At 42.7% G+C, this 18,026-nt stretch overlaps 2 protein-coding genes and 1 long non-coding RNA gene across 5 annotated transcripts in view; 1 reads left to right on the top strand and 2 right to left on the bottom strand.

Annotated features, from left to right (window-relative positions):
• LOC108416826 (NACHT, LRR and PYD domains-containing protein 12-like) overlaps positions 1 to 18,026 on the bottom strand; it is a 578,836-nt gene that overhangs the window by 411,941 nt on the left and 148,869 nt on the right.
• Positions 6,981 to 12,399, top strand: LOC119261949. Of its 3 annotated transcripts, XM_037532521.1 has the most exons (5): positions 6,981 to 7,570; positions 8,504 to 8,636; positions 9,285 to 9,436; positions 11,873 to 12,047; positions 12,172 to 12,399. In XM_037532521.1, the coding sequence occupies exons 2-5, from the start codon at positions 8,597 to 8,599 to the stop codon at positions 12,342 to 12,344; spliced, it is 540 nt and encodes a 179-aa protein (XP_037388418.1). In that variant the 5' UTR covers positions 6,981 to 7,570; positions 8,504 to 8,596; the 3' UTR covers positions 12,345 to 12,399. The 3 variants fall into 3 exon arrangements, 2 of the variants coding, with proteins under 2 accessions (XP_037388418.1, XP_037388416.1); XR_005129302.1 differs by lacking the exons at positions 11,873 to 12,047; positions 12,172 to 12,399 and adding an exon at positions 9,759 to 10,359 and having other exon boundaries at positions 8,504 to 8,651; XM_037532519.1 differs by lacking the exons at positions 6,981 to 7,570; positions 8,504 to 8,636; positions 9,285 to 9,436 and adding an exon at positions 10,688 to 11,772.
• Positions 17,627 to 18,026, bottom strand: part of LOC119261974 — a 1,320-nt gene continuing 920 nt past the window's right edge. Inside the window, exon 2 of the long non-coding RNA XR_005129311.1 lies at positions 17,627 to 18,026. This exon is cut by the window's right edge and continues 166 nt beyond it. This is a non-coding gene — a long non-coding RNA (uncharacterized LOC119261974).

Below are 18,026 nucleotides of genomic sequence, written 5' to 3'. Positions count from 1 at the left end.
ACCTGCCTCCCTCTCATTCACACACATGTATTCTGTCTTGTCTCTACTGACCTTCATTCCTCTCCTCTCCAGTGCAAACCTCCACCTCTCCAGATTCTCTTCCACCTGCTCTCTACTCTCACCACAGATTACAATGTCATCTGCAAACATCATGGTCCATGGAGCCTCCTGCCTGACCTCATCTGTCAACCTGTCCATCACCACTGCAAACAAGAAGGGGCTCAAAGCTGATCCCTGGTGTAGCCCCACCTTCACCTTGAAACCATTTGTTACTCCAACTGCACACCTCACCACTGTCTCACTATCCTCATACATGTCCTGCACCACCCTAACATACTGTTCAGCTACACCTGACTTCCTCATAGAGTACCACAGTTCCTCTCCTGGCACCCTATCATCTGCCTTCTCTAGAACCACAAAGACACAATGTAACACAATCACTCTCCAGGAGTTTGTTAAACAACCTGGTTAAAAAGTCCACTGCCTTCTCTCCTAAACATCTCCATACCTCCACAGGTCTGTCATCTGGACCAACTGCCTTTCCATTCTTCATCCTTTTTAAAGCTGCCCTCATTTCCACTTTACTAATTCTCTGCACTTCCTGATCCACTATCTCTCCCCCCGTCGTCCTCCTCTCTCTCTCGTTTTCCTCATTCATCAGTTCTTCAAAGTACTCCTTCCATCTACTCAACACTCTCTGTTCACTCACTAGTACATTTCCCTCTCTATCCTTTATCAGCCTAACCTGCTGTACATCCTTTCCAGCTCTATCTCTCTGTTTAGCCAAGCGATACACGTCCTTTACTCCTTCTTTACTGTCCAGCCTCTCATACAGCTCATCATAGGCCTGATCCTTTGCCACCATTCTTTTCGCTATGCGACCAGCCTCACAGCACTCCTGCCTACTTCCTTCATCTCTCTGGTTATCCCACTTTCTCTTAGCTGCCTTCTTCTTCTGAATACTCTCCTGGACTTCCATTCTCTCTGCAAAATCTACAACCATCTGACCTTCTGCATTTCTGTCTTTCCGCAAAACCGCAAAACACTGGGAGCAACGCTGATCATCACCTATGATAAGATAATCCTTTATTAGTCCAGTGTAGTTACAGCAGCAAGGGGAGAGCAAAACAGAGTAAACAAATATTAAGAATCTAAATAATTATAAATAAAAGCCAAAAACAAAAACCAAGACACATGAAACCTGCATTGTACATGGAAATACTGCACATTGGTATGTTGGTACGCACCTAGAGCCAAAACGACTGGGTATGGTCTTGTGGCCTCGGACATGTATTCCACCATATTAGTCCCAATCTGTTGTAAACATGAAAACTGAAACATAGAATTAGTACTTTAACTTTACACCTTAATTCTAACATGCTGAAATAATCCACTTTGATCAGGGACGTCCTAATCTAAGTTCTGTCCTCCAATTTGAAACTGATTATTGTAACACTGAGCATCAGCTGACATCCAATGTTTGCATATATAACAACCATAGAATTTAGTCTAGAGAGAAACCTGTTAGTCTACTGAAAACTACAGTACTGCTTCTTAGCTTTTAATGTGATGCATTTTGGTGGTTCCTTGGCACCACCATCACCCAGGACCTCAAGTGGGAGCTGAACATCAGCTCCCTCATCAAGAAGGCCCAGCAGAGGATGTACTTTCTGCGGCAGCTGAGGAAAGCCAAACTGCCGGCCCAGCTGATGGTACAGTTCTACACGGCCATCATCGAGTCCATCCTCAGCTCCTCCATCACAGTGTGGTATACTGGGGCCACTGCCAGGGACAGACAAAGGCTGCAGCGCATTGTGCGCTCCGCTGAGAAGGTGATAGGTTAGACACTGTTTACACTCAGGATGAGCTGCTTTTGTGGGTGTGGTTTGACTAAAAGTCTCAGGACTAAGTGATAAGGTGGTCTATTTCTACAATACAGCTCTTTCAAATTCAAATTCAGAAATATCATCAGAATCTGAAGAACCAGCGCTGGAAAATTCTCAGTCCCAGTCAGTCATAATGCTGTTGTACTGCGGCGCTGTTCACTGTTGTCCACCAGTGACGTCACACGGTACCGTTCAGGAATTAGTAGCGAGTTCGGGTTTTTCCGGCTGTTTAATTAAAAGCGTCTATTTTAAAGAAAAATTAAGCAGCCAATTTCATTTAAAGTCATGTTTATATATTTTCAGTATCCAAAACAATGTGAAATCACCAGGGCTGTCCAAAAGTGGTGCTTAGCCTTTAATAGCGCCACACTCACTTTACAGGCTCACATCTAGATGAAGGTCAGCGGTGAAAATGGAGCACAAATGTAGCCCCTGGTAAATTGGTGGCTAACTTTTTATTTCATTTCATAAAGTGACCTTGTTTTAAAATGTTTAGAATTATTTAAAACCTGTATAAAAATGTTAAAATGCCATGTCTGATACTCAGGAGTTAAGTGTTCTCATTTGCTGTAAAAAGCTGTCAATCTCTGGTGTATCACTGCCTCGCCTGCTGATTGGCGCTCTGGCTGCGCGGGGGGGCGGGAGGAGAGGAGGTGCTTGGGGGGTGTAAAGAGAGGAAGGAGGAGAGGAGAGAACGCGGCAGATACAGGTAGAAAAAGTCACGTAAAACACGTTATATTGACGTTTCTCATCAAGTCCAGAGCCAGGTGGTCAATCAGAGAAGCCCCAGCGTGGCCTGTCCTGACTGAGTGTGGGAAACGAGGGAAACTCTCCCTCATAAAGTGAAGCTCTGCCTGGAGATGCCGCTGCCGTTATCACTGAGCTCTGCTGGCATCAGCCCAGCCGGTGTTCTATCGATTTGTCCTACTTCGCCGAGACGTCCTACCGTAGCGTATATTTATAGATCGTATCTATCGATATGTCAAAAATAATACCGCGACTATTTTGTGATATTAGGGGTAGAACATATCAATGGGCTAAATACAGTGTCAGATCCTCCTACCTGTATTATATTAGGGGTAGAACATATCAATAGACTAAATACAGTGTCAGATCCTCCTACCTGTATTATATTAGGGGTAGAACATATCAATAGACTAAATACAGTGTCAGATCCTCCTACCTGTATTATATTAGGGGTAGAACATATCAATAGGCTAAATACAGTGTCAGATCCTCCTACCTGTATTATATTAGGGGTAGAACATATCAATAGGCTAAATACAGTGTCAGATCCTCCTACCTGTATTATATTAGGAGTAGAACATATCAATAGACTAAATACAGTGTCAGATCCTCCTACCTGTATTATATTACTTTTCTAACATTTCTGCGGCGTTGTCTAAAATGCTAATGACTTTTGCGTTTACAGTAAATATACAGTAGTAATAGTGTAAAGTATTAAATTAATTAAAAGCAATAAACACTCACCATTAATTACACACTTTCTAACCAAGGTAGCAAGAATTGATGAGCCTTCCTACAGATTAGCTTAGAAAGCGAAGTACGCGTGCGCAGTAAATCGAAGTAGGACAGCTCGATGAGTAGCACAGTTCAGAACACCGGCTGTCATACAGCTCCCTGCTAGCTGAAGTCCGCCCTCTCGGTGAGCTTGTCGGTGAGACTTGGGGACCACCAGCTGCTGGTGAATCTTCTACACCACCTCGGGAAAACCAGATAGCGGTCTGAGCTGCCGCGAGGCTCAGGCTTCCTCCGGCCACGCTGGATGTCCCTCTCAGAGGCCAGGTAGCAGCTCTCCACTCCATTCCCCCATCCTAGACCCTGAGTGAGTCGAGGCAAGTTAAGTGTTTCTTTCTGCCATTTAGTTCGAGGCCCCCACGTGCACAAGCAGCGTTCAGGCCTGCCAAGAGAGACACACCCAGAGAGAAAAAAGGGGACCCCCGTATTTTAATTTCCTTTTATTTCAGTATTTCTGACCAGGTCAGTTTGAGTTTACTGATGCAGTTTGAGTGTAAGTGTGCCTGCATTACTGCTGTGTGTTAATAGGGTATTGCTGTACATTTCTGGGAAGACCTTAGAAAACTAAATAGTGTATTTTATTTATTTTTTACTCTTTAGTTATGAGACCAAAACAGACATCAGATTTGAGTGACCGAATTGAGTGATCTCTGATTTTTTTCTAAGCTGGTTTTAATAAATACCCCAGCCCAAGATGCAGCAGTTCCCTGTGTTTAATTGTATTAATCATAAGAAGCTGGGATTTTGTTTGTTGTGTTATAATAGTCACATGTCTAGAGTGTTACTCTTAAGCACACCGGTCATAATTGGTACGCTAGATTATAACTGAGGTGAAATATTATTCAGAAGGGTTCCTTTACTAGCCTGTATTTATACTTGCCTGTTGTATTTAAGCAGCTTCTGACAGCTCATAACTAAATTAGGAAAAGAGCTCGAACTCACCAACTCATATAGCGTAGCCTAGAGTTAAGGGGGCGCTACACAAACAATAAACTAAAGTATCAGACGTTGGGCAGGATACAGCCAATAACCTGATCTACCAAAATAAGTCTGGAACCACTTAAGACCGAGACATCCTACTGTGATCTGAGACAGCTAACTACTTAGTTTAGAGGAAGGTGTGTAATTACGACAGAGCAGAATATTACCAGATTTATATCTCTCAACTTACAGGTCGTAGATCAATGAATGACTTTCTTGTCTCTTCACAGCTCGGACGGAAGGTCTTCCGGCCGATCCTATAGACAGAAGCTGGTAGGACTACCGGCAATAATCTCAAAGCCAGGTCACCTTGCGCGTCTGGAAAGAAGAATCTCTTATTAGGAATACGAATCTTTTGTGGTTTCTTTTGGTTAGAAAATTCAGAAGTGAAACCTTGTTCTAACCTGCCAGCTGTAAAACTACTGGTTTCCATTTTTTCTCTCATGTGATGTAAATCAGAGAATACATTTTACTATGTTTACTAAAATGCTGAGTGTACTATTTTTTTAACATGGTATCCTCTGTGAAGACTACCTGCACACACAGAATCCAGTCTTGAAAGAAGTCCAGAAGCTTGCTTCTCCTGGCTAGCAAACCCTAAAATTCTGTCTCTGAAAACAGGCGTCCACTTTTCTGCACGTTTCCCAGCACAGGCTGGGTGTAGAACGGCAAAGTCCTGAGCATCTGTAGACATACGTTTAATTTAATTACTTCTCCAAGTAAATTACAGAGAACATTCAGTAATTCGGACTTACTATCAAGTGCATTCTGACTTTGCATGTCCTACGATTCCTGGAGTTTCCAAAAGACGTGGATGCTCTCTTTTGATCTCCTCCACTGTCTTTGACCCATGCTCCCTTATCCACTCAGCTCTGTGGATGGATGTCTGCTTCATGTATTCTTCTACTTGGTTAAGGGGTCTGGTGTTATTTTTAACCACTCCGTCATCGCCGCTGCCCTCTCATCAGATATTTCAGTCTCTGTATTATGCAGAGAAAGACCGCCTTCACTGTTTGAATCCAAGTAGACGCCACAAATGATCTTGGGTTATTTCCTGACTGGAAGTAGGAAATCCCTCAAAGTCATGAGTTATACACTGTGATAAAATACTGAAGAAGAGGTGGTATAAAATATATATGGGAACTTTGGAAATCCAAACTTTTGCTAATTATTTTTTAGACCGGCATCACTCAGGCCTACTACAAGGTTAATGTGCTATCAAACAAGAAAGAATATAACCAGTGACTCACTAACTTTGGGTTAAACCACCATAGAAACGGACAAAAGTAAAAATAAAGGTTTAAGGGCAACTTGTGTTATTGTGCACAATGTATAACAAGAGTAAAATGGGGCGATGCAGGTCTTCAAAGGAGAAACGCTAAGGGTAATGGTACATGGTCAGAAACTGAAATGCCTAAAACAGTTTTTTAAAATGACAGTGAAGGAAACCAGAACAGAACAGACTGTAGCGCAGAGAAACACGGCGGTTACAATGAGGCGGTCTGTGACGTCTTTCCCTCTTTTTGTCGTCCGCGCTGCTGATAATTCTCACAATATGTAATATTCCAGCTTTAAATTCAGAAAGTGGGGATTTTATGACTAAACTAATGCGGCTGAACCAGCGCGGCCGGCGTTATTAGCCGGTTTATGGCGGCACATTAACGTGGAAACTCGGTGAAGATATAAACCTGCACGGTTTCACATTCGCGCACGGAAATGTTTCACTAGTGAGCGGAAGTGTGAAACTCACGAGCACAGAAAGAGGAACCGCACGCGCACTTTTCAGAATACGATACCGTAGTGTCGTCGTTCGCGAACGATTCGTTCGGATGAGTCGCTCAGTGCTGACGGCGCTCCGTCGACTCACTGATTCGTTCACTGAATGTACCGTCGCTGTGATTCACATTCGCGCTGCCACCCAGAGAAGCTGCTGCTGAGGACGTGGTTCACATCCGCGCTGCCACTCACTCACATGGAGTCAAGTAATGTGGTTTATATTTCCTGTAATAACCCCTAAAGGCTCCTCCTGCCGAGCACCGGACGATTCGGTGAACGGATCTTCTTAGTGAACTGATTCTAATGATTCAGTTCATCTGAAAGAGCTGCTGCTCCCATCACTACAGCACCGCCGGCTGCTCTCCGCGCGCTGGAGTTCTCAGAGGGCGTGGTTTTGACAGTTTGGGGGCGGGGCATGGGCCGAACGCTGTACTGCTCCCTAACAGACTCTCTTACTACAGCTAACAGTGGCTGCAGAGGAGCGGACAGAAGAGAGAGATGGATAAAGCTCTGGTTTATCTCACTGATGGTGATGATTTAACAGCCTCATCACTTCTTATCAGCACGCATCACTCGTTCCAGCTGCAGCTCCGTCAGTTAGGCTCATATATTCGGTTCCGCCGCTGCTGCAGCTACAAAAACCACCGGCACTGCACTTCGCGCCGCACCCTGTATGAGAGAAACGCATGACAAACATTTTTCTACTGTTTGTTTTAAAAGGATATTTTTACAGCACCTACAATCAGTCAGATTCAGTCAGTCCATGACTCGGAATGGGTTCTACTGCATGGACACGTCCATTTCATCTCCAGTGAAGTGTAACATCGCTGCAGGCTTATTTTATTGAAGAGTATTCCTAAAATATTTGAAATGATCCAGTAGGCAGTGAATTATTCAGCAGATCATGGTGCTATAAGGATACAGCTAGCAAGGCCTAAGTTCTCGCTCACAAACCCCAGCAGGTTATTGTAGTTGTGAGCGAGTAGCTGTGGGGATATAAGCAGAGACAGGCGTGAGTTTCAAGTCATTTGTTAATGTGTCTAATTTGCCATCATGGTTTTCATGCTAATGTAGTTTGTCGTTTGCATGAATGCAGTTTTTACAACTTTACACGCAACATTGTTTGCTGGTTATTGGTCAGATTTAGCCCAGCGTTCATGGCTGGATCTACCAGTAGCAGTGGAATCACCTTTTTTCTGTGCTTTCCTGGCCGTTTGGCTGAAGTTGAGATTTAGCTCATGACCCCTGGCACCTGTAGAAGCTAGATTTCCTCTGTTGAGTGTCGGTTCTGAGACACGCCAGTGTGTTGCTGAAGGTGAAATCCCAAGGTACCAAGAAGTGCATCCGATTACACTCTGGCTTCACCTGTTTGGACTTCATCAGTGAAGGTAAGTAGCATTTCCCATAATTATTGCAGAATTTCCTGTGTGCAGGTTTTTGAAATGTTAGGAATGAGAGCTCAATAACTGGGCCTGTCACGAATATTACATTATTAACTTATCGTCCAACACACAGACATATCCTCAGTAATATCTGAGAACCGGGACTTTGTCTATTGTGTTTATTTGTATGTTTGTTCACATCTATAACTGAACAGGATTGTTGACAGTCAAAGACCAAGGCTTCAGTAACTGACTCCATACACACAGTGTGGACTGAAGTAGGTGAAGAAACAAATATATATTTCCCAAACTGATTCATTCAAATGTTGTTTGTTATGCTATTATATCATCATCACTGTCACTGGCATTTATTTCTCTAAATCACATCATCACATTAATAACGGCACTGCCAGCATTAGTCACCAGAGGGCAGGGAGCTTCTGGCTAGGGGTCTGACAAGACCCTCATCTCATGAGACGAGCCGTGATGTTGGGCTCACGAGACGAGACGAGGTTTTAACTTTAATATATTCATTTCAAAATTGAAATATATGATGAAAATATTTTATTTGACTGAAACTCACAAAATCAAAGCTGCAGGTGAAGTTTGTGAGTCATCATCTTGCAACAGATGTCAATCAAGTTTTACTCTGATTATGAATGATGTGTAGTTCTGATTAACCACATGCAGTAAATACAGAACATTACGCATGTACTGCAGCCGGTTTCACCATAAACCCAACAACTTCTCTCTTCAGACCTTTTCCCTAATCTGTGTTCTCTTGCTTCCATTGGAACTTTGGCTTCATATTTCAGCTTAAAAATGCAGAGGATGTGGCGTTTTACTGGAGCTCTTAGTGTTCAAGGCGCGTGGTTTTTGCTGTATACTAAGGTTTAGTCTTGAACCTGGTACAGGCTTGTCTTGTTGATCTTCCTATAGTCAAAGACAAGTTTGGGACTCCCAGCTGCATCTGAACTGCACATTTGTGATGAAAGTGACACGGCAGTGGAGGAAGACATCCTTCTTGAACTGATGGAGGCCAATCCTGACTTATGCCTGACAGTACGTGACGGTGAGTCTGATGAAGGTGGGTTTTGTTAGAAGTCCCGTTGTAGTCACTGCAGTCATGCTTCCAGCATAAGTTTCAAATGTACATTTGGTTCTAAGCCTCCCATTCTTGCTATACAAGCCACAGCTTGCTCTGTCAAAGTTGTGTGTATTTTTCTGAAAAAATCCCTATAAAATGTATCTGTGGTGGCTTTGCCACCCCTAAGTAACACATTTCTAGCAGGTCACGAATGTGCTGGTTTTTGAAGTGCAGTACTTGGATATCAAGGTTTGGACCTCATGGTTCAGTAGAACTGAAACAACAAATGACCTTTGAAGTTTAGATGATTTTTCTTTCACTCCATGACCCAAAAGTGCACACTTGGTATCCTGTATTTTAACTGTAAACTACTGTTCATAAAATAATGACCAGTATTATTTTGCCTTTTTTTATCACTTTTAAGTGTAGAGTGAACATATGAAATCCTCTCGTTCCAATTTAAGGTGTGTTAGTGTCACTAAAGATGGATTATTTCCATTTTTTCTTTTATTATGCAGCTATATAAACCATAGTGTGGCACAGTGATATAAATATGAAGACCACTGCACCTCTTTTGGAATCATTTTGTCTTCCTTTTTTATACAAGTATCTAAAGCAAAAGTTCTCCTTTAGATCAATCAGCATCATCTTCCCTCACGGATATCCTGTCACCTTCAAGTGACAATGAGCTCTTTAGTCGACGCTCCAGAGACAGACCTGTTCATCACTTCAGAGACGGGAACCCACCTACCACAGTGTTTTCTGAGGCTGAGGCTGCAAAAGAGGTACTTGAGCAATTGATCTATACAATTTGGACTCTCAACACCATCAGTAAACTTTGATCTTCAAAATGTGAAGTTTAGAGTTGTGTGGATGTGTGTTGGACCGAACTGGAAGAAGGAAACCCGTTTTCTAACTGGCCAGCCATGAACAGTAAATGGTACAGTAGATCGTATCCGATAACTTGATACTGGCAAGAGTCCACAAACCAGTCACAGCTCGTGGAACTTGTCACCAACAAAGTCGCTCGTTGCAGCAAATCCCATGAAAGTAATGTTTGGTTCTGAATTGTACAGTGAAAACATTTCTCACGTGTGGATTTAATAGATGGTAGAAAATGCCTTGGTTATGAAACCTGGAGGTCAAGATGTCAGAGAAATCGCTGAGTCATCGGACCCGGAGACAGCTGGTCAACACATTGGCCAGCCATATGACTGAGATGCGCGGGGAAGTGCGTCTTAAACTGTTTAAACCATTTTTAGACTGAAGTGTTTTATATGGAGTGAATGTAATGATTTTATTTAAATGAAGGGCATTGAGTTGGTGCCCTGTAGTCTGTAGTAGGACATGTTTATTATTATTTTTTAAATATTGCTTTTGCTTTAAAGGAGGACTCCATCCCGTAAACAGAAGGAGAAGTATGCCCTGGGGATCATTCCACTCTTTCCTCCACTGAAGGATCCTTTTTCTCCAAAGGGCTGTGGAAGTTTAAGAAAGTACTTACTTTCAGAAATGATACTAGTTTTACGTAGAGACAGAACTCGAAGTGTCAGAAGGGGTAAAATGCTTTAAACACTTGAGCTCAATTTTAGATCTTGTTTACCTGCCACTTTAGGTAGTGAGCTCTACAAACTACTACCCACTAATTTCCATTATTTCTTGGGCCAATTTAAATTGTTGTTCAGGTGGTCAAGTATTGATCTCTTGGTGACCCTTTGGTTTATTTAGGCTATTAACATGCAATATTAATTCAGACTGATGAAGAATGTGAGGATAATGGTTATAGTGCTACTAACAAGATGGAATAGTGCAGCTATACTTGATCTGTTGATTGAGAGTGATACAGGAGTGTTGATCAAATGCAGCTTAATACTCTATAGAACATTTTGACCACAGTGTTAGCTAATGTTAACTAGCTTAGCCTGCCTGAGGTCTCAGTGAGCTATTGTTACAAGTCAATTTCCCATTCACTTCTATTCAAACTGAGCTGAGTGTTTTCCCCACGGCGTGGCCACGGCCTAAATGCACTCTGTCGCTATACTTGAACTTTAAGTGATTTACTTTAAATGCTTGAAAAATATATATAGAATTACAATGATCTTATAATGGCCTGTCAAAGTAGCCCTGGACAACTGAAATGGTAGTGTGCTATGATCAGACCACAAAACGATCAATGAGAACGCTCTTAGTGCCATTCAGAATGAATTGGGTTAATGGGTTTTTACTGGTGATGTCAATCCATTAAAAAAAATCAGATTAATCACAGCAGATTCTCTGATTAATGGCAATTAATCACACATTTTCTTCTCCTTAAAACTAAGCTTTTAATATTGGGTATTTAAATGTAATGAGTGGTATCAAAGTTAGAACTCTATCATTTTTAATGCTGGTATTTCCGTGTATGCGTGGGAGGAGACAGTAGTAGTGTAGTGCGGTTTAGGACTGGCAGACTAGATCCTTTTTTACTGTACTGAGTTACAGTTAACTCAACAGTAATGTGCTGAGGTACTGAGGTTTTTTTCAGCTTAAATAAAAGTGATCTACCTTCTGAACTCGACAGTAAGCAGTGCTGTGTTTATATTGTCAGCTCTGTAAAGTTTGTCAGATTTTAATCTGTGATAAAAAAACACGTTAAAATATCAAGATTACCTGCTTGAGTAACTGCTTTAACTTTCATAGCCCCAGTTTTTACACTAGAAATTAAAAAATTACAAACCTGCTACTGTCCCAGTTTCGTTTTCAAAGAAGATCAGTGAAAGATGGATCTATGTCATTGTTTTATTAACAGGAGCATTTCTATGATGGCGAAAAGGGCACAGGATATTTAGCATAGCGCCTGAAGACGATGTCCAGGAATACATCTCAACGACCAGTTAAGGCAACCACAGTGCCACAAGCACAAGGACCAAATCGCAGAAGATCAGTAGCATCAGTGCCTGAGCAGCTTGATGGAGATGCCTGCCAGGAAGCTATATCACTTCTTCTTCATTGTCATGATGAACCAAGTGTGTTTAAGAAGATGAAGATGACCTTGGAACATCGCCAGAACCTGGTGCATGACTCACAGAGAACCACAGATGTCCTGAAAACATTCCCACGTTTTTTAGATGTCAAAGGACCAGTGGGTTGTGCATTGGTTTTTAAAGTCCAGTCTTTGATTTGGTTTGGCTGTTTACAGCGCACTGACCACTGATACATTTGTATGTGTATTTGATCAACAGCTGAATCAAGACTTTGTGCTGCTGTTTGGTGAGGAAACATCCTCCAGGTTACTTGAGAGGTGGGACACGACCTTCGAGCCGAAGGTTATCGAAGAGTCCAAACACCTGACTAAGTCAACCGAGCTGCACCGACTTCTAAACGCTGCTGAGAAACATGCAGAGGATGATGACACCAGTAAGTAAGATAGTCTTGGTATCTAGTCAGTTGGCTAGTGTTTTGTCTTTTGCGTATTCCAAATCCATATTAATGACGGCGAGTTATTGTTTGGGTCTCCAACCCCCCACCCACTGCTTATTAGACTGGGACAGTGACGTGGCTTCTTTGCTGCTTCTTCTCCATCTCTTGCCACCGACAGCAGGACGAAAGAGAATCAACATCAGTGCCAGTGATGCAGAGGACAAAACGGTGCACTTTCACAAGGTCTATATGTCTCATCTGCTAAAATCTCATTGGGCCAAATCTCATTCATAGCAGTTGAAAACTTGCTGTCGGTTCCTCCCACTGTTCTCCTTGACAGTGAAGATTCTAAGTGCTTTACTGAGCAGGTCGACTGTGTTTTATTAAAGGAGAACTTCAGTGTGAAAAGGACTTCGGGTGTGGTGAAACATAATTACGAGTACTAACCTTTGTTGAATAGCACACCTCATTTAGAACGGGCGCTATAGGGCATATTTTTGCCCCTGCAGAGAAATCGTTTATTCCACCGCTAACAAGCTCAAAGTATCTCCACACTTCTTTGGTAGAATTAGTAGTAAAATATGCCCTGTAGCGCCCATTCTAAAGCCTCTTTGTAGAAACTGAAACAATGCTGGATTTCGGGATGTGGGGGGCGAGCAGAGGTGTGCTGTTCAACAAAGGTTGGTGCTCTTAATTATGTTTCACTACACCCCAAATCCATTTCACACCGGAGTTCTCCTTTAAGCAGCAAACCCAGAGTGTGGGTAACTAGCTGAACCAACATTAAGGTGTTCATGTTCTGTTTTTTAGACATGCTGCAGCAGTGATGAACATCTGCGAGGAGCAGAGGGTAAACAACCTTACATCCTTGCTGTCGGCCGGGCTCAGAAGAGAATCCACACATTCTACATCGTTGTGGACAAGCAGCTCATCCCTTGCCAAGCCACCAGATCCTTGGGTGCCTTTGATGAGCTGTTCAAGTCTCACTACGTGTTCAGTCTTTCTCATGATGAGTCCCTGGTCCATTTCTACACATTTGTGCAGACAACAGTCTACAGCATTGACATTATAACAACAGATGAGTCTCCAAGAGTTCGTGAGTTTCGGGCAAAGCTCTTCAACTAGGTTAAATGTTTAGATGTTTAGATGTGAACAAAGCAGACAGTCTTGTATATTATAAGCCCTTCGATTTACAAAGAGCCTGTGGTGAAGATGAAGGCCTATATATTGTACCCATGTTTTCTTTGTAACTGTGCTCATGTTTCAGTTGTTCCCAATCTACATGGTGCTTGGGAGGTTCTTCTTTTGAATAAAGAGCTCAAAATTATTTGATTATTTATTTATTTTCTTTTTCACTATTGAGCTTTGTGAATCATCAAATTATAATCTTATGTAAACAGATGGTAAAGAGATTTGTTGCATGCTAGTGTTAGTGATGTTCTGTAGCCTTGCAGATTTCAGAATTTCGTGAAAACATTCAAGATGGGACTGTCCAGCTTTTAATATAATTTATTAATTTAATATAAATTCTTTGACTGACAGCAGGCAAAGTTCAATTATTGGTAAGTTGCAGTGCAACATAATCGGCAGCTGCTACAACAACTCGTTAACTCCCTAACGACATTTAAAAAGGTCTTACCTCGGAAAAGTTGGAGGACAGCAGCTCCTAAAATGCGCTGTCTGGAGTCCATGAGGTGAAGCTGGTTGGGTGGAAGTGTCAGCTAATTGAAAACAAAGACCTCCTAATGAGTAAAATCCATCAGCTCTCTGGATCCTTAGCGCTACAGACTAAATCTAAGTACATTCTACTCAATGTGTCACAGCCCATTTTATTAAGTTAAGTAAGTGATACTTTTTGATCCCACAACCGGGGAAATTCTACCTCTGCATTTAACTCATCCGTGAAGTGAAACACCACATACACACTAGTGAATACACACACTAGGGGCAGTGAGCACACTTGCCCGGAGCGGTGGGCAGCCCAATCCACGGCGCCTGGGGAGCAGTTGGGGGTTAGGCGTCTTGCTCAAGGACACCTCAGTCATGGACTGTCGGCCCTGGGGATCGAACCGGCGACCTTCCGGTCACAGGGCCAGATCCCTGACCTCCAGCCCACGACTGCCCCAAATATTAAAGTAAAATTGTGTAAAATACAATAAATAAAAGCATTAAATTAGTTGAATTCAGCTCAGTTTGATTTTAAACTGCATATCTTCTTTTTTATTATGTAACTTTTAATTATTTAGTAAATATTAATTAACCCCAGTCCCACTTTTTACAGTGTACATCCGCTATATATACACAAAGAGCTGCACAGCTATTCTGGTCCATGCATTAGTAACATCGAGACTAGACTACTGTAATTCTATTCTTTTCGGCTTACCTCAGAAACACTTACATAAACTCCAGTTAGTTCAAAATTCAGCAGCTAGGATCATCTCCAGGTCGCCTGTAACCGAACATATCACCCCTGTCCTTAAAGAGCTCCACTGGCTCCCTGTCAACTACCGGATCCAGTATAAAATCTTACTAACTACATTCAAAGCTCTACATGGACTTGCTCCCTCTTATATCTCTGATCTCCTTAAGACATACAGTCCTGCTCGCACCCTCCGATCCTCGTCAGCTGGCCAGCTCACTCTCCCTCCAGTCCGCTTGTCCACCGTGGGAGCTAGAGCTTTCAGCCACTCTGCCCCGTCTCTCTGGAACACCCTTCCTACCCAAATTCGCAATATTGATTGTCTAACTACCTTCAAATCTCGGCTTAAAACCCATCTATTCACACTTGCATACTCCTGATTCCTCATCTCCACTTTTCTCTGTTTGTCTTGTTTCTCGTCTGGTTGAAAGTATTTGAATGTATATTGATTTGTTTATCTGTTTATTTGTTTTTTGTTTTTTATCCTCTTTTATACTCTACCATTCTTCTTTTAACCGTTGTAAGGTGTCCTTGAGTGCTTTGAAAGGCGCCATTACTAAATAAAATGTATTATTATTATTATTATTATTGTTATTAAAGAAAGACATAAGCGTCATCAGCTCTACTTCCAGTTCAGTATGAAGCCCACCAAAGCAACGTTAGGGGGCAGAGGAGCTCGCCCTCAAACCAACATGTTCTTCAGAGCGGCTGCGGGGTGGGGGAGGGGGAGGGGGATGGAGGGGGGGTGTTGGGGGCAATTAAAGTGTCTTTACATGAACTTTCATTGAAAGCAAAGAAAGTTTTGCCGTCTCCTGTAAAGTTTCCATTTTGTAGACACTTATTTTTGATATAGATTTCTAGAGGCCCTCGCCTTCAAGTTCAGCGGGAAACCTGCCAAAGCAGCGTTAGCAGAGGGAGGAGTAGCCATGGAATCAAAAGGAGGACGGGGATGAGGTGGACTGGGTTTATCCAAAACCACTTTTGGAGCTCCTACATCCACCCAATGACTGCTGGGATGGGCTCCAGCCCCCCCAGCGACCCTGACGGAGAAGCGGCTTAGACAATGGATGGATGGATGGACGGATGGATGGATGGATGGATGGATGGATGGATGGATGGATGGACGGACTTTTGGAGCTGGTACGGTGCTGCATTAATATAGCTGCTAGCTGCCAGCTGATCTGCTGTAAAAACATATGAACCATTAAAATGAATATGTGGTCTTGTGTGCACTGTGTGTGTTTAGAGAGGTGCGTTTTTCATTGAAGTGCAGCGTCAGTCTTTTTTCTTTTGCTCTTTGCTTCAGATCGACAGGCAAACTCAGTCAGTGCATTTCTTCTGGAGTCAGCACTTTCACTGGGCTCCAGTTCTCGTGGTGAGTACATGTTTTTATGTTTGCTCTGTTAACGGCAGAGCAAACACTTCTATTGGTGTTGATGGCATGACAGGCTGTGAATGTGGCGTTGTAAGGCCCGCCCATCAGTTTGACCAAGTAGGTCCAAGTAGAAGGGGGTCCACTCTACCCACCCAGAGAGAGCGAGGCCAGTTGTGCTCTCTTGGACTCCTGGCTACAGACGGCTGGAGCATCACAGGGATTGAACTCAGTTTCCTGATGACGGGGCTCACACTTAGACGGTAGCGACACTTGGAAGCCTGTAATTTAAATGTACATTTAATGTTAATAACTGCATTAAAGTCATCATAAGATTGCAAGTTTGGTCCTTGGTGAGGCTACAGCCATCTGTGGCCAGGTGTCCAAGACAGCACAGTTGGCTTTGCTCTCTGGGTGGGTAGGATGGCCCCCTGTCTCCCTCTATCAGGTGACGCTTTCCTCCGAGCCTGTTTAGATGTCCAGTGATGTGTAGCTGCAGTTGGAAAAGATGCAGTGGCTCTTCCCAGGTCTCGGAGGAAGCCTGTGCTAGCTTTACCCCAGAAAATGAATAATGCACTCATACGGTCCGACTGTGAGAGCTTTTTGTAAATGTACCACATTCACTGGTGCTGGATGAGCTCATTATTAAATGCACAGCTTCCCAAAAAATGAACGTGAATTTGAAAAATGTGAGATTCATTTGGCCTCAAACTAAAGACCTGAATGGTCTAAATCAGAGAAGCACCTGCACCTGAAATACAGCTAACCGTTAATCGTAGAGTTGGGGTGGGCAACCCTGATCCTGGAGGGCCAGATTCCTGCACAGTTTGGGGATTTGCCTCCTCACACACAGGATTCAACCTATCAGCTAATAGCCAGGTTAGGTCTGTGTACCTGTGCAGGAATCCAGCCCTCCAAGACCAGGGCTGCCCACTCTGGCTGTAAAGGGTGGATTAAAATAATCGGCTGATTACTGTTACAAAACTGCCATTAAGCAACGGCCATCACACCAAGTAAGACATCATCAGTACTCAGAGGGCCAATGGGCTTAAAGCTAATTAAGCCACAGTCCACATTAAGCAACACTAAGTAACGTTCCCCTTGCTTTGTTTACATACTAAATGCTGGGAATGATCATTTTCCATAGGTTAGGGTTGGGTTAGGGTTGGGTTAGTAACGGTTCAACCTCCAAAAGAAGAGCCACTTACAGCAGGTATCTCTACATGTTTGATATCACTGCTCTGGTGATTGTGTGTGATGTGTGAATAATAATGACTGTTGCGTCTGCAGAGATTTGCTTTTATTTTTTCTAGTTGAAAACATTTGACTGACGTTTTAAGTTGGTACATTTAGACTGGGGACACCTGCTGTTCTGGTTCTGGAATAAAAGTTTTAGAACAAAACTGCTTCTTGTTTTCAGTGAATGACGTCGATATTAGGAATCATCAAAAAAATGAAGGTATTAAACGAGACGATACTGAAATTTGGGTTTTTAATCGTCTTTATATTTCATTTATAGATTAACCGTTTTTTAACTGATGGAATTTAAATGTTCCCATTTTGAAACATTTATAAGGAAATATTAAAATAGCTAATATTGTAATATTGATCTAGTTGTGATTAAATAATGGGGGTGGACTACATTGTCTCGGAATAAAATCATCTAATCTAATTTATTAAATCAAATTTCAGGAGCTTTGTATCAACACAGGACTTGTGCTGATTAAACACAAACAGCTTGTCTTGATTTGAACTGAGATGTTAAATCAACACAAAGAACAAGAGTTGAATGAACATAAATAGTTTATTTTGATTTAACACAATTGTGGAAGTTGCTGCCAAACCAAACAACATGTGAGCAACCAATGTAGAGGAAGCTGCGCGCGCTGCTTTAGTGATGTAACAGGAGCCGTTAATTACAGATGTTCATATGACGGTCAGAGGGGCTGCTGGCCGTGTAGTATCCCACCCATCTATGTCCCATTTGGAGGGTCAGCAATCCTCCGCTTATGGCGCTAAAGATCCGCTCCGTCCCAAACCGCAACACTAGCTCACTACATAGTGTAGAAACAGCGCGCGACCATTAGAAGTGCACTCATTAGTGCAGTGTGTGAAGTGCAGAAGTGTGTGGTTTGGGACGCGGCCCTAGTTCCGCTCGCGAGCTAGTTAGTTAATGTTAACGCTA

Source organism: Pygocentrus nattereri, chromosome 2, assembly GCF_015220715.1.
Source record: "Pygocentrus nattereri isolate fPygNat1 chromosome 2, fPygNat1.pri, whole genome shotgun sequence".
Lineage (NCBI taxonomy): Eukaryota > Metazoa > Chordata > Actinopteri > Characiformes > Serrasalmidae > Pygocentrus > Pygocentrus nattereri.
Note: the sequence above shows the minus strand (reverse complement) of the source record. Positions and strands in the feature narration are given on the sequence as shown.

Excerpts from the sequence above, each read along its gene's own strand:
- LOC119261949 (XM_037532519.1), top strand. The coding sequence starts at position 11,497 with ATGTCCAGGAATACATCTCAACGACCAGTTAAGGCAACCACAGTGCCA. Across the intron at positions 11,773-11,872 it reads TTTTAGATGTCAAAGGACCA|CTGAATCAAGACTTTGTGCT; the intron begins GTGGGTTGTGCA and ends TTTGATCAACAG. Across the intron at positions 12,048-12,171 it reads TGCAGAGGATGATGACACCA|ACTGGGACAGTGACGTGGCT; the intron begins GTAAGTAAGATA and ends ACTGCTTATTAG.